This window comes from Rana temporaria, chromosome 5 (genome assembly GCF_905171775.1).
Source record: "Rana temporaria chromosome 5, aRanTem1.1, whole genome shotgun sequence".
NCBI lineage: Eukaryota > Metazoa > Chordata > Amphibia > Anura > Ranidae > Rana > Rana temporaria.
This window is the reverse complement of record NC_053493.1, coordinates 281,026,578-281,043,816: the sequence shown is the minus strand read 5'-3', so window position 1 is coordinate 281,043,816 and position 17,239 is coordinate 281,026,578. Positions and strand designations below refer to the sequence as shown.

At 43.7% G+C, this 17,239-nt stretch overlaps 1 protein-coding gene across 1 annotated transcript in view; it reads right to left on the bottom strand.

The window, feature by feature from the left end:
- RTTN (rotatin) overlaps window positions 1-17,239 on the bottom strand; it is a 329,764-nt gene that overhangs the window by 241,982 nt on the left and 70,543 nt on the right. Inside the window, exons 13-14 of the mRNA XM_040353902.1 lie at window positions 7,338-7,550; window positions 265-374 (exon numbers count right to left, since the gene is read on the bottom strand). Coding sequence (XP_040209836.1) covers window positions 265-374; window positions 7,338-7,550 — 323 coding nt within the window. The remainder of the gene's footprint in view (window positions 1-264; window positions 375-7,337; window positions 7,551-17,239) is intronic.

The following is a 17,239-nucleotide window of genomic DNA, read 5'->3' as shown; positions in this document are numbered from 1 at the left end:
GAAGGGAAACACCAGAGCATGAGAAATATTTCTTTAATTGGTATTGCCTGACCTCTGCTGGCTTCAAAAGCAATGGATTTTACTACACTGCATTTTGAACATCAAAAAACGTACGTAGATTTCTACATGTACGACGTGTGTACATTTTCTTTTTTTATGCATCACAGGAAATGTGTTAAACACTTGGGGGTTATTAATTAATCATAATACATGAAATCAGAAGTACAACCAACAGCAGGAAACACATGTTTATCAAGAACTTACATGTCTGAACAAGCGTGGATGAATTTTCGAACCAATGAGAAATGTTTGTGATAGGGAAGGCTAGTAAGAGCTTTCTCTGCCAATTCCACCAATTCCAAAAAGTTTGCCCCCTACAGGAAGAAAAGGGGTTAATGATATAAATTGACAGTCAAGTGAAATTCTCTCTGACTCTAGAATGCATAGTATGAATCTAATTCCCTGATGGCCAACTTGTGGCCCTTTGACACTTCATATGCACCCTTCCAGACCCCTGCAGACAGTAGGTATTGTTTACCTAGCTGCTTAATCTGGCCAGTGAATAAACATTTTTTTTTTCTTAAGACCCTGTTCACATTAATCAGATTACATTGTCATGCATTTTTTTTTGTGTTCACTTTTGTGCGATTTACATGCATTTTCATGTGTTGAGTATTTTTGTTGTTAACCAATGAGAATGCTTTGCCTGTAGTGACGTCATGAGGGAATGTGCTTCCTGGTTTTGTGTGTCTGGAATTGAGGAAGCATGACTGGTTTTACACCCGTGTACAAGTGGCGCAGGATAAAGAATATATATACTGTGGTAGTGTGGTACCCCAAAAGTGTAGTGACCCAGAATTCTCAACTGGACAGGTTGAGGGGCTCCAGGGAGCTTATAATGTACAGAGGAAACTGGTGTTTCAGTTTCCTCATTATGTAATAAAGTCCACTTTGGGACCTGGAACCCGGGGATTTCGTAGAGATCCGGGTGGGATGAAATCCCCAGGCCTGGGTCCAGATTTTGAGATTCACCAGCACACTGACTGGTCAGGTGTGTGCTGGCCTATTTGTAGATACCTGACCGTGGTTCTGGGCTCCACCCTCCCAAGGGGTCCAGGCTTGCAAGGGAGAACCCAGAGTGTGCAGGTGTGCACTGGAGTAGCTAGAGAAGCTGGAGAGTGCAGGTTGCACTTTGAAACCCAGAGACCCGAGTCTGAGGTTGCTGACAGGAGTCAGGAGGGCTTTATGCGGGAGCCTGAGCAGTGGTGCTGCTGCTGAAGAGAGCCAGGTGGCTCGGTATTTTCATATGCAGGTGTGAGTCAGGAGGCTGAACATACTACCATTTAATGTTGATGGTGAAAACCCCTGCGAGGGAAACCACTTTTGTTTTCATCTCTGGAACTTTGTTTGATTTTCTTTAAGGCCTCGTACACACCAGCGGATCTGTCCGCTGAAAACGGCCCTTTGACAACAATTTTGTATCTTCTAGTCTTGTTTATCTCCATTTATGAGAAGCAAGCTCTTTTGTTCCCAGCCGGCTGTCACAATGTCCTCAGTGCTACAAGACTACTGAGAAAATAATGGCAACATCAAACAAGGAAGTAGGCCCATTTATACCCCTAAGATTCCAAGCCCCATTTTACGTATTCAGTCGGTGAATACGTAAAAATATGGGTGTTGCAGAGACAAAGGGTGTCCAAAACAGTTATTCCTGCAAGTATTTCAATATCCAATACAGCACTTGTGCCATTTAGAGCTATCTTAGAAATCAATATCAAGGCTCCTAAGTGCAAGCACATCAACGTAGGCCTTTTCACTTTTTTTACAGCTAAACGTTCAGCACTCCGACTGCCTCCTGAATATCTGATCTAGCACCTGATAGCACAATGAAAGTCACCATTCTGGTGCTAAACATATACTGGGGTTGATTTACAAGGCAAATCCACTTTGCACTACAAGTGCACTTGGGCGTGCAGTCGCTGTAGATCTGAGGGGAAGCTCTGATGATTTCTATAATCTAGTCATGTTATTTTCCTTGCATGTCCGCCTCAGATCTACAGCGGAGTGCAAAGTGGATTTGCCTTTAGTAAATAACCCCCACAGTGTAGCAATATGCTCCTTGGTGCCAGATTAGGCTGGGTTCACACTTAAGCTACTTCCACACTACTCCATTGCAAAAAAGGTGGTAAAACCACATGTGCATCTTTGCTGCGTTCTTACCATGTTTCCGGTGCATTTTGCACCTGCGACTCAAAAAAAGTGTGCTTTGCTTTGTTTTTGATGTGGTTCCCATTCATTTTAATAGGGGGGGGTGCGTTTTTGGTGCAGTTTTTTTTTAACTGTACCAAACATGCACCAAAAAATGCAGCAAGCAGAACTTTGAAAAAAGCAACAGACCTGCAACTGACTAGTGTGAAGAGTTTCATAGGATTTAATGGTCACAAGTTTTTCTTTAACGCAAAAACAAGAAAAACTGATAAGTGTGAAAGCAGCCTTATGCGTGTTTGCTTGTAAATGGCACACATTCCTGCACCAGGTAAAAACTTGCTTCTCTTTAGCAGGAAACATGTGGATGGCCCCCCCCCCCCCCCCAAAAAAACGTACAGTATGTTTTTGGGTGTATGCAACCGCATGTTGCAAGAGTACCATGTGGTTTCTGCGCAGCAGTGGTTTTGAAAAAAGCGCATGGACCTTTTTCCTGCATTTCCCGCAGGTACAGCAACTGATTCAAATGAATGGGCTGCTTTGCCCGCACAAACGTAGAACACAGGAAATGGTTAGATGTGAACATAGAAGTAGACAGCAGGAAGGCATCTTTCCTTGTTCTTCTCCCCTAAATATAAGCAGCCCTGGCATACTAGCCAGGGGTGTATTTAGGTTTTGTGCTGCCCTAGGCCTGACTAAACTCATGCACCCCCTAATTTAAATATGACCCACCCCTTCCTGTCAAGGCCACACCACTTTTGTGTAAGACCCACCCCTTTTCGAGTGGGCACACTAGTTCTGAGGGCCTGGTGGCAACGGATTGCCTTAATTTGCATAGATTTCCTCTCACTTCCTGTTTTGGCTATGGGGCAGGAAGTGAAGGGAAATCTCTGCAATGGGACATGGATGGTAAAAAAATTACTGACAGGGGCTATAACCCTCTCTTACTCTATTCAAAATGAAAAAAAAAAAAATAAGTGCTGCCTATAGTTCTAGTTTAAGCACAAATTTCTGATATTTTTATGCAGAGGACTAAGAAGATATAACCATGCCAATGGTGCAGCAGAACATAGCACAGTGAGGAAGATTTGTGGTCCAGGATGATAGGACAGTCAAAATTAGAAGCAGCGCCATCCCCCCTCCCCACACACAGTTGCAGAATGCCAACCGCCCGCATACCGGAAGCAGTGCAGCCGCTTTATGGGGGCGCTGGACTAATTTGCCTCTCAGCCCAGTCCGGCCCATAAGACTGGCACTACAAGACTGGCACAGTGTAGCATAAGCCGGCAGGGACTCTTTGCATGCTGCCCCCCTGCGGAGTGCTGCCCTAGGCCTGGGCCTTGTCGGCTTAGGCCAGGATACAGCACTGATACTAGCACAGAAGTGAGTTGCAAAGCTCAACTTCCTTAATACTCTTCAGTGAGCATGCTAAGAGCTATACCAATCATGACTGGCAGTTACAACGCAGTTAAGACAATTTCAATGCTCAGTATGCATAGAGGTCCCAACCGTTAAGATCACCTACTAGTAAAATCTGGAAGTAGGGTGGGGGGACAGGCCACATTAGAAATAAAAGGCATGGGAAAAAGTTGAATAGAACAGAGTAAATTAGGAACTCCGCAACAAACATATTAGACATTAAAAAAATCTGGAGGTTACAAAAACATACTACTGGCCACTATTAAAATTGGGGAGGCGATTCTCCATGTAAAAACTTAAAGTGGTTGTAAACCCTTACATATACTCAGTGACTGGCCTTAGGCGATACACAGAGATGAAATAAATCCTTCTACACACGTTGTACTTGTTTATCTGCAGTTGTCTTTTCTCTAATGCCAATGATGGGGCACTATCCCTCCTCCTCCTAACCACAGGGGTGCTGTGTAATTGTTTTCCTCCCACTGACCAAAAAGCCTAAAACATCATCTATTCCCACTGGCCACAATCCAGCCTCACTAAAATCTGGAGGACAGTTAACTGGCCCATCGTTTAGAAACCCCTGTTCTAGAAGGGGGGACATCTTTTGATCAGCTCTGCTATGTAAAACTAAACTAACTAGCACCATTTTTTCACACATTGTATCTTAACTCAAAGCATCTTTCTCTACATCGCTGCTAGAGCTGGACTCAATAACAGCTATCTGACACAGCTGTACTCAGCCTGGCTTATGGAGTACTGCCTCCAGAATCTGATGGGATAGACATTGCAGGAATAGCCTGAAAGTGATCTTCAGGCACTGGGCTCCGGGTAGAGGGCCATCCAGACTCTGTACTTGTAAGAAGTTGTCTGTGAAGCAATTCCCAGGTTCAGAGCCTTAGTGCTTGCCCTGTCTCTGAAGACTTACTCATGAGCTAGTTGGACCAAGCATCAAGAGATATCTCAAATACATTAGTCACTGGGTGCCTTTAAATACCCCATTTCCCACCGGTACTGACAGATGATTCATTTAAAATGCAAGATACCTTTGTACAGTTCACAACATCATTTATTAATGGCAAATATGTAATTTCCCCAGTTCCTTGTGGCAGAACAATGTCAAAGATTCTACTCCATTTTGCTGTGGGGGGCCCTGTACTACCAGTTCATGGCCCTGCCCTTAAGGTGTTCACCAGGGTGCTGGCCCCAGCACTATCCCTGCTGCACTCTCATGGCATCCACATTGTAAGATACTTGGACGACCTCTTGTTGAGTAAACAGTTGGCAAGGGATCTGTTGGACAACAAGGCTATGGCTGTCCTGGCATCACAGCAGATCAGGTGGCTCCTGAGCCTTCAGAATCCAGCACTGAATCCAATTCATCATTCTGGCTTTTGGTCTAGCCCTGGTCACAGGGTCTTTCTCCTACAGGAGATACTTTAGACACTCAAATATCAGATTCATGTTCTCCAGTTCAGGAATAGACAGACTCTCCTGTTTTGCGTGCAAGTCCTGGGCCTGAGAGTAGCTTGCTTTAAGGCCATCTTTTTCATCATGGGACTCAGGTTTGGTGATTTGACACAGAGAAAATGTAGATGTATTCTAGTAAACATACACAGTATAGATGTATACTCTCACCACCACCCAAGCCATCAATTTCTGACATATAACACGGGGTGGGGACAGCGCCCATCTTCAGCCTTTATATATTCCAGCCTTGAGAGGTCCATGCCGTCATTCCGCTGGCGTGGTGACCATGCAAATCCCTGCAGGTCTTTGGAGGTTATATTTGTGGATTCTTTTTGTGACTTTTTGGACATGGAGTCTGGTTGTCTTTTAGTATGCTGGCAATATGATATCTATTTATACATTAAATAGATATTGTCAGCATACTAAGACAACCAGACTCAAGGAAGCTTCTCTGAGAAACACATTGGGACTGAACACCTTCCTTTGTTTTTTCCCCTATGGCGCATTTACTTTGCCTGCGTTTGTCTGATACATGCATATTTGTCCAAGTATTGTAATCAAGGGAAGGTGCATGCAGTTGCACTATTATGAAGTATATTGTGCCAATAAGAAGCACCACGTGAGGTATGGTGATAGCCCTGGAGAGGGAAAGGGGGGGGGATAGCCCTTTTCCCTCTCCACAGCTATCACCATAACTCATGTGGTGCTTCTTATTGGCACGATATACTTCTAACCTTGTATTTGTACTATCATCTAATTATCTTATCAGAGAGCGATACACATTCCCTCCTTGTTCGCCGCGGGGGGTTCCTTTCGAGTCGTTGCTTAGGCCATGGACCCAACTTAGTGAGCAGTTTGACACAATCTTTTTTGACATTGACTGTACACAATATGTTAATTTACTGTATTTTCATTTGTATTTCATTATTATGCGTTTCCTAGTTTATTGTACTGTATTTCTTGTCATAAAGATATCCCTCCTGAAGAAGTGGTCCATTCCGCGAAACCGGTTGAGGTTTTCGGCCCTCCTCCACTGCAACAGACACTCGACGGGGTGCCCGTGCGCCCGCCATATAGAGCTGACTACGCAGGCGCCATATAGAGCCGTCTCGCAGGTCGGCTATTTACGGAAAACTGGTGACGCGCCTTGTGCGCCATGGGAAGTTTTTCACCAGACGTCAATCATCTAACCCAGGGATAGGAACGCCCAGTCCTGCGGGAAACAGAACCCGGAAGCCGGGGGGAAAATAACAATATAACGGTATGTACAGGGAAAAAAAAAAATACCTGCATACTGTACATGTTGTTAGTATGCTGGATGTAATGTTAGATAATTGTTTTAGGGTGAACCTCCACTAACAACTACCGTTCTGTGGGGTTTGGATCAAGCGTTTTTAGTTTTGTATAGTTTCATGTATAATAAATATTTTTATATACCGTATTTATTGGGGTATAGCGCGCTCCCGCGTATACCGCGCACCCCTAAAGTTGCCCCCGAAATTCCTGTAAAAAAAAATGTTATACGATTTTATTACTTACAGTTTTGGTGTCTTCCCAGCGTCCATTGTCCGGTCCGGCGTCCGTCTGAGGCCTCAGTGGTGTCCTCCCTGGCTTCTCCAGCGCGCGCCTCAAGTCGAGTCCCGGCTTCCCGCGCTCAGTTCGAATGCCTCCGCCGACATATACCGAGTGCAGTACACTCGGGTACATTCGGCAAGGCTTGGCTTCGCTCGCGCTCTGTGACGTTTATGCGTGAGCACGAGCGAAGCCGAGCCTAGCCGAATGTACCCGAGTGTACTGCACTCGGTATATGTCGACGCAGGAATTCAAACTGAGCGCGGGAAGCAGCTATCGGCGCATATCGCGCACCCACGATTTCCCCCTTATTTTAAGGGGAAAAAACTGCGCTATATACGCCGATAAATACGGTACATGTTTGCGTTTTGTTATCAGTACCTAGAAAGTCCAATCAACATGTTCCCTCTAGTTGACCATTTATAGGTTTAGGTGGTACTAGCAGCCGCCACCTTATGCTCACCTAGTCTAATTTTCTATAAGTGACTGAAAAGGGTGAAATAGGCAGAGATATTACACTAGAGAGTCATTTAATTTACATAATCCTATCCATCTTTATGGATTTACAAAACATGCATTGTTTCCATATACTGGCCAGTGGCATTCTATACCCAGTATAATAAAATGACTTATACAAGAAGGCAATATCCTACATCAATAAGCCTTGTACAAACCTCTTTGCTTGAACAGGACATAAAGGATGCGGTACACTCAATTGAATACACAGTCTCCGAGGCTTGTTTATAGACCCCATAGTCCTCAGAATTCAGCTGCTCCATAAAAGCTATAACAGATTCATGAACACTGGGATATGCAATACGAAACGGCAGGTCGACAGATAGGAGAAACAAAGCATTCATCAAGCTTTCCGGCAGCACATCATTTGCCTTAAGAGAGAGAAAAAAAAAAAAAAAAACACATAATATTTTTCAATAGCACTGAAGATTTTATTTGCACTATTCACTAATTTGAGCTAAAAGTAGCAATGTATCTACTTCCACTGTACAACAATTTAAATATTTCATTGAAAAACATTTTATTTTAATATTTCATTGAGTGACAAAAAGACATAAAACCCTGCCATCAACATGCCCAGTCCAGTTCCCTAAAGGACCAATTTGGAGAAGCTTGTTCAGTGAGCGCTCCAGTCTTCTACAGAATGGTGCCTGGGCTGATTAGAATTCCTAGCTCCACTGTAATGTCTTCAGAAATCAAACTCACTAAAGGGAGGCACTTTTGTGACTTAATGTGCTTAGCACAGCATGTATTTTCAATGGCTAGCAATATGAGCAGAATATCAACCAATCCATTCCGCCCTCATTATTTTTAAGTCGCTGGAGTGAGTCACAGTTCTTACACAATAGGAGATTTCTTTTATTTAACTTTTTAATCTGCTTGTTTTTTTGTTTTTTTTTAAACATAAGATAAAAAATAAATTAAAAATAACATCTAAAACACCAACAAATACAATTGATACATTAAAGCTTTGTTAATGGCACATCAAAGCTTGGCTGCATATAATGTGTATTATTTTATGATGGGATTTGTGTTAATAGATATCATAAAGACAGTAATGTTTTCAGTGCTAGAAAATGATTTAATATAATTCAGAAATGGTAACATATCTATGGCTAGAATGCTGTAAACATTGTGACAGCAGGCAGAGGGCAGCAAAAGCCTGCATACAGCAAGAAAGAGTGACATTCAATACAAAACAAGTCTGCATCTAGGTTGTGGAGAAATTCCACGTCCAAAGACCAAATAAATAAGAACTGAAGCTTTTAATAAAATCTTAGTCACCTAGGGCCATATTCTTAGAGATCTCCGGCGGCGTAACGTATGTCCTTTACGTTACTCTGCCGCAAGTTTAACTGGCAAGTGCCTGATTCCCAAACCACTTACCTGTAAACTTGCGGCGGCGTAGCGTAAACTCCTAATTCAAATGATCCTGGTAGGGGGCGTGGATCATTTAAATTAGGCGCGCTCCCGCGCCGATCGTAATGCGCATGCTCCGTCGGGTAAATTACCCGACGTGCATTGCGCTAAATGACGTCTCACGGACGTCATTTGTTTTGACGGTAACGTAAATGGCGTCCATCGCCATTCACGGACGACTTACGCAAACGACGTAAAATGTTCAAATTTCGACGCGGGAACGACGGCCATACTTAACATTGAGTACGCCACCTAGGGGGCATCTTTATCTTTATGCAGCGTATCGCTTACGGAAACTACGTAAAATCACTACGGCGGGCAAGCGTACGTTAGAGAATCGGCGTGACTAGTCATTTGCATATTCTACGCTGACCGCAAAGGAAACGCCACCTAGCGGTCAGCGTAGATATTGCAGCCTAAGATACAACGGCGCAGGCCGTCGTATCTTAGGCATGTTTAAGTGTATCTCAGTTTGAGAATACACTTAAACATAGGACGGCCTTAGAATCGGACTTACGTTGGCGTATCTGCTGATACGCCGGCGTAAATTCTTTGAGAATATGGCCCCTAGTGTCCTTTTATTGTTACTTATGTATTTCCTTTACCTGCCATTATTAATGCAAAACACCAATAAAACCCCCCAAAAAATATCAATTTTAAAAGTGCATACATAGAATAATTTGGCAAATGTACACAATATAATAAAACTACAATAAGCATATAGTCATATACTTTATATAGCAAATTTTAAGAAATCACCAACAAGTTCCAACAGTGATTGGAAAACTGCATTTAAAGTGGAGTTCCACAAACTTTTTGGAATCCTCCCCCCCTCCGGTGTCACATTTGGCACCTTTCGGGGGGGCGGGGGGGCAGATACCTGTCTAATACAGGTATTTGCTCCCACTTCCTGGCATAGATCACTGCGGTGATAGCAGTGACATACGCCACTTCCTGCGCCTACACTCTCCTCCTCCGCTGTCTTCTGGGAGACACACAGGTCCTAGAAGGCAGCAGGCACCAGTAAGGACGCGGAGCGCGATTCACGCATGCGCAGTAGGGAACCAGGAAGTGAAGCCGCAAGGCTGATCGGCTTTGACTGCCGACATTGCGGGCACACTGTACAGGTAAGTGTCCATATATTAAAAGTCAGCAGCTGCAATATTTGTAGCTGCTGGCTTTTAATATTTGTAAAAACAAATCTGAAACTTCAAGATGAATGTTAATATCCATGATAGTCATCCTAAAAAAAAAAAAAAAAAATGAAGGGAGTATATTTTCCTTATAATAAATAAGCTGGAGATCTCTCACACACACACACAGAATCAAAGACTCCAGAAAAGTCATCATACTATGCAATTTCTGCAGTTTTAACTACTTAACCCCCGGACCATATTGCTGGTCAAAGACCAGAGCACTTTTTGCGATTCGGGACTGCAACGCTTTAACTGACAATTGCGCGGTCGTGCGACGTGGCTCCCAAACAAAATTGGCGTCCTTTTTTTCCCACAAATAGAGCTTTCTTTTGGTGGTATTTGATCACCTCTGCGGTTTTTATTTTTTGCGCCATAAACAAAAATAGAGCGACAATTTTGAAAAAAAAATAATATTTTTTACATTTTGCTGTAATAAATATCCCCCAAAAATATATAAAGAAAAATTGTTTTCCTTAGTTTAGGCCGATACGTATTCTTCTACATATTTTTCGTAAAAAAAATCGCAATAAGCGTTTATTGATTGGTTTGCGCAAAAGTTATAGCGTTTACAAAATAGGGGGTATTTTTATGGCATTTTTCTTAATATATTTTTTTTACTAGTAATGGCGGTGATCAGCGATTTTTTTTCGTTACTGCGACATTATGGCGGACACTTCTGACAAATTTTTGGGACCATTGGCATTTTTATAGCGATCAGTGCTATAAAAATGCATTAGATTACTATAAAAATGCCACTGGCAGTGAAGGGGTTAACACTAGGGGGCGGGGAAGGGGTTAAGTATGTTCCCTGGGCGTGTTCTTACTGTGGGGGGGGGGGGGGTGGCCTCACTAGGGGAAATGACTGATCTTCCGTTCATACATTGTATGAACAGAAAATCAGCATTTCCCCCGCTGACAGGACCGGGAGCTGTGTGTTTACACACACAGCTCCCGGTCCCCGCTCTGTAACGAGCGATCGCGTGTGCCCGGCGGCGATCGCGCCCGCCAGGCACACGCACGGGAGTCGGGGGCGAGCGGGCGGCTCGAAGAGCGGACGTATAGCTACGGGCTCTCGCCCAGGAGAGCCGACCTGCCGCCGTATAATGACGGTGGCTGGTCGGCTAGTGGTTAATGAGTCCAACTTTAGATTGTATAAAGCATGGGTCCAGTGGCGTATCTAGGGTATGGCAGCCATGGCAAGTGCCATGGGCGCCATATGAAGGGGGCGCTGTTGAGTGGCTGTTTTGTTAGCTGTTTTTTTTTTATGTTAAGGTTATCTGAAAGATGGGTTTCAAATGCTTCGACAGGGGCGCAGTTTCAGTGCTTGCCATAGGCGCTATTTTCCCTAGATGCGCCTCTGCATGGGTCTTCAAACTATGGCCATCCAGTTGTTCAGGAACTACAATTCCCATCATGCCTAGTCATGTCTGTGAATGTCAGAGTTTTACAATGCCTCATGGGATGTGTAGTTTTGCAACAGCTGGAGGGCCGTAGTTTGAGGATCCCTGGTATAAAGGGTCTAGAACAGTTGTAGGCAACACTGCAGTGGTGAAAATCTACTTGAACAACATTAAAGTTCATCAGGGTGAAGTGCGCTTTGCTTTTAACTAGAGCGAATTGATTGCGATCTCGATTCACCCCCCCCCCGCGCGCGATCTCCAGGCCGGGTGACCCGGGATTTTATGGTGCGGCCATAGGAAAGTCCCCAGCTTCGGCCTAGCTCCTGAGCGGCGGCCATCTTGGTACACACGGCGGTGGCTGTCTCGTCAGGAAGTGACGTTTCATCGCCGCGATCTTGCTCCACCCCACACCCCTCACTAACATTACTGTGCAGAAGGGGGTAAGCTGACATCTTGTTACACCCAACGAAGTTTTAGAATTCAGTTATTTTAAAACACAAAACGGAGCTTATGTGCTTAAATACAGTATATGTAAATCTGACAGACTGTTTATATGTTAAATTTTAAAAGCAGCAGCAAACCTTACATGCTTGCTAATGTGACAGAACACCTCTGATTTTCACATTTAGTTAAATGTGAAAATCAAAGGTGTTCTTTCACATTAGCAAGCATGTAAGGTCAGCAGGTTTGCTGCGGCTTTTAAAATGTAACATGTAAACAGTCCGTCATATTTACATATACTGGGGCAGATTCACAAAGATCTGCATCGGCGCAGCGTATCTGAGATACGCTACGCCGCCGTAACTTACCTGGCTTTGGTTTAAATCCAGAAAGAATTTGCGGCGTAAGTTACGGCGGCGTAGTGTATCTCTCGCGGCGTAAGGGCGCCAAATTCAAATGCGGCGAGTAGGGGGCATGTTTCATTTAAATGAAGCGCGTCCCCGCGCCGAACGAACTGCGCATGCCCCGTCCGTCAAAACTCCCAGGGTGCATTGCTCCAAATGACGTCGCAAGGACGTCATTGTTTTCGGCGTGAACGTAAATGGCGTCCATGCCCCATTCACAGACGACTTACGCAAACGAAGAAAATTTTTCAAAATTATACGCGGGAACGACGGCCATACTTAACATTGAGTACGCCACCAGATAGCAGCTTTAACTATACGCCGGAAAAAGCCGAACGGAAATAACGTAAAAGAATGCGACGGCTGCTCGTACGTTCGTGGATCGTCGTAAATAGCTAATTTACATACTCGCCACAGATTACGACGTGAACGCCACCCAGCGGCCGCCGGAAAATTGCATCTTAGATCCGACGACATACTAAGGCGTATGCCTGTCGGATCTAGCACAGATGCCGTCGTATCTTGTTTGGTGGATACCAAAACAAAGATACGACGTGCAAAATTTGAAATTACGCGGCGTATCAACAGATACGCTGGCGTAATTTCTTTGAGGATCTGCCCCACTGTATTTAAGCACATAAGCTCTGTTTTGTGTTGAAAATAACTTATAATAATCTTTTTTTGAGAATCGTAATCTTCATTTTTTGCAAAAGAACCGCGATTCTCATTTTTCCCAGAATCGTGCAGCTCTACTTTTAACCACTTCAGCCCCGGAAGAATTTACCCCCTTCCTGACCAGAGCACTTTTTGCAATTCGGCACTGCGTCGCTTTAACTGGCAATTGCGCTGTCGTGCAACATTGCACCCAAACAAAATTTATGTCCTTTTTCCCCCCACAAATAGAGCTTTCTTTTGGTGGTATTTGATCACCTCTGCAGTTTTTATTTTTTGCACTATAAACAAAAGAACAGCATCAATTTTGGGGAAAAAAGCAATAATTTTTTAGTATAATAAATATCCCCCAAATATATATATATATATATATATATAAATGTTTTGCTCAGTTTAGGCTGATATGTATCCTTCTGCATATTTTTTCATGATGCCATCACTGTGAACCATTACGATTTTATGCCATTATGCCATCATATTATTATGTTATGGAATAAAGTTTTCTTATGCTATTTTATATGCATCATGGCATTACATTATGTATGATATATGGTCGTATTTTGGTATTATCCATCAGAGAGGTAGGTCGTGAGGTCTCCCTGGCTGCATGTTTCATATAAAGTCCCACACTCTACTCCCACATATTTGGGTTGGAAGTTGGTCATGCAGAGTTTAGAGGTAATTGGTAGGGCTGCACGATTAATCGGTAAACAAAAAATCACAATCTCGATTCAACCCTCCTCATGATCTTAATCCGGCATTTCCACGATTAATATAACAAGTGCAGAACAGTTCTCTGGTCAGAACTGTCAAAAAAAGCTGGCAAAGTTTATCACAATATTGCTCAGTGCTTAGAGATAACTATAAACATTGTATCATTTGGTTCTTTTTAGATCAAAGGGATAAACTTCGGTCTGTAAATGAGGTCAGGTTAACCACTTTTTCTGACACTTGTTGCTTACAAGTTAAAATCAGTATTTGTTGCTAGAAAATTACTTTGAACCCCCAACAATATATATAAATATATATATTAGCAGAGACCCTAGAGAATAAAATGGCAGTTGTTGCAATATTTTATGTTGCGTTGTATTTGTGCAACAGTCTTTCAAACACAATTCATAGTATGTAAAGCACACTGCAGGGGTCAGGAGTAAGTAACGCAAATTGCAGAGATCGGTAGTCTGCCTTTATAACCACGTTAAAGTGAAGTTTCCATCCCAATTTTTTTTTCCTTATTGTGCTCATTAGACCTAAAAAAAAAAAAAAAAAAAAAAATGAATGCCTGTTGCTATGCGGTCCCACAAAATCTGCCTTTGGAATCACCTAGGATCCTGACATCATCTCCCTCTAATGCTCCTGGGAAATGTGTGTCATCATTTCCCAGGATGCAGTGCGCTACCCAATTATCACTCCCCATCCAAGACTTCCAGGAAGTAAGTGCTTGTGGGCTTCACAATGCCCACAAGCAAAATGACAACGGTGTGGACATTTTTTGAGTAACTATGCGGAGCGGCGGCGGATTGTAAAATAGTAAGTGACCGGATTTATATTATAAAAACGCATGATGAAAGGACATACATTTGAAAAATGCTAATTGTGGTTGGAACCCCGCTTTAAGGCCCCTTTCACACCAAGGTGTTTTTTGGGAATGTTAGCGCTAAAAATAGCGCCTAAATAACGCCTGAAAAAATCCTGCCCTGCAGTCTTCAATGTGAAAGCATGAAGGCTTTCACACTAGAGCGGTGCGCAAGCAGGACCGCTTCAAAAGTCCTGCTAGCCGCATCTTTGGAGCGGTGAAGGAGCGGTGTGTTTACCGCTCCTTTACCACTGCTGCTCATTGAAATCAATGGGACAGCGCGGCTATATTGTAGCAGCAGTTTGCAGGTGGTTTTAACCCTTTCTCGGCCGCTAGCAGGGGTTAGAACCGCACCGCTAGCAGCCGAATATTGCTGCCAAAATGACGGTATAGTGGTGCTAAAAATAGCGCCGCTATACCGCCAGCACACCTCCCACACGCAGTGTGAAAGGGGCCTAAGGGTCAATAGTATGCAACACAAAGTTCAGAGATTCATAGTATATAAAGCACACTGCAGGGGTCAGGGGTAAGTAACGCAAATTGCAGAGATCAGTCGTTTTTAACACAGTAGTGTGAAGTAACAGAATGCAGGGGCCAGCAATATGTAACTCAGAGATCAGGAGGAAATGCAGAGTGCTGGGGGTCAGAAGTCATTACTGCAGGGCTCAGAGTATATACAGCAGAATGTAGAGGTTAGGAGTAAATAGCACAAACTTTGCTGCTGACTCCTTTCTGCTTTGGAGAAAAAGCAGTTTGTTACACTATGTCAGAGGTGTCTTTTTTTTAAAGAGGGCCAGATTTGATGAAGTGAAAATGTGTGAGGGCTGACTATTTTGCCTGACATTATTTGAACCATTAAAAGTCGGTCTAAGTGTGTTCGTCTGAGCACGGGACTTCCTATTACAGATGCCGCCGAGTAAACAGGAGATTCTCCTGTATGTAATTTGACGGCACTCATTCCACCCCTCCCTGTCCCCTCTGAGGCAGAGCTGATAAATACAGTATATGGCTCAGATTCAGAAAGCACTTACGCCGACGTATCTTCTAATACGCCGCGTAAGTGCACTGATGCGCGGTCATATCTATGCGCCTGATGCTTGAAATAAGATACGCCTGAATTTTGGCTCCATCCGACCGACGTAAGTCTCCTACGCCGTCGTATCTTGGGCGCATATTTACGCTGGCCGCAAGGGGCGCTTCCATTGATTTACGCGTCGAATATGCAAATGTAATCTACGCCGTTTACGTAAGGCGTACGTCCAGCGTAAAGTTAAACCACCATATAGGAGGCGCAGCCCATGCAAAGGTATGGACGTCAGAACAGCCGTCGTATTTTACGTCATTTACGTAAGTCGTACGTGAATGGGGCTGGGCGTAGGTTACGTTCACGTCGTAGGCATTGAGCCGTCGTATCTTAGAGAGTATATGCGACGTGATTCTGAGCATGCGCGCGCATGCACCGTTCGTTCGGCCCTTCATTTACATGGGGTCACGCTTCATTTTAATAGATCACGCCCACTACCTTCCTACTTTGAATTAGGCAGGCTTACGCCAGCCAAATTACGTTACGCCGGCGCAAGTTTGGGAGCGAGTGCTTTGTGAATACTGTTCTTGCCTCACTGATTTACGCCGGTCTAAAGATGTGCCGCTCTACGTGAATCCGGGCCATAAAAATATATATGTATCCAAATTACCAGGGGGGCAACAATAAACCGGAACGGGGGCCACAATTGGCCCTCGGGCCGGACTTTGGACATGCCTGTACTATGTCATTTGGATACTGATTGGGAGTGTCTGGTTTGCTACACACTGCACTCTGTGTTCTGGTGAGAAAAGTTGCAGTGTCTGCATTCCTTTAGAAGTAGTTAAAACTACTATAGCGAGTATCTCACCAAACCTAAAAATTTTGATTGCAGGGGGTTCCTAAAATGTGAAAATCAATGGGCCAATCACACAAGCAGGATATGACATTTTCTAAGGCTTGCTATACATTAGAGCTGCACAATTAATTATTAAGAATCACATTTGTGATTCTTTTCCCTTCCCGATCTTAAAGCGGAGCTCCGCTGAAAAAAAAAATATTAAAAGCCATCAGCTACAAATACTGCAGCTGCTGACTTTTAACATTAGGACACTTACCTGTCCTGGAGTCCAGCGCCGTCCGCAGCAGAGGACGAGCGATCGCTCGTCACTCTGCTGCCCCCCCCCCCCCCCCCCCGCCGCCATCCTCGGTGAGGGAACCAGGAAGTGAAGCGTTCTGACTTAACTGCCCGGTTCCCTATGGCGCATGCGCGAGTCGCGCTACCGCCTGCCGATTGGCTCCCGCTGTGTACAGGCAGCCGAGTGTTCCCAGAACACAACAGGGGGGGATGACGGGAGGTGACGTCATGCCTGCAGTCTGCCCGAGAGTGTGTGGCCGGAAGTGGGTGCAAATACCTGTCTTTGGACAGGTATCTGCACCCCCTTCCCCCCTGAAAGGTGTCAAATGTGACACTGGAGGGGGGGGGGGGGTTCCGCTTTAGGGTGTTCCGCTTTAGGGTGGAGCTCTGCTTTAAAACAGCATTTCCCAATTCTATCTAACAAGTGCAGAGAGTTCAGACAGCTTAAAAAAAGAAAAAAAAATCAAGGCAGCCTGCCAAGTTTTATCACAACATTGCAGATAACTATAAACAAAGTAACATTTCATTCTTAGATCAAAAAAATGAACTTCAGTCTGTAGATGAGGGAAGTTTAACCACCTGAAGACTAAACCTTTTTCTGACACTTGCTGTTTACAAGTAAAAATCAAATGTATTGCTAGAAAATTACTCAGAACCCCCAGACATTATATTATATATATATATATATATATATATATATATATATATATATATATATATATATATATATATATATATATATATATATATATATATATATATATATATATATATATATATATATATATATATA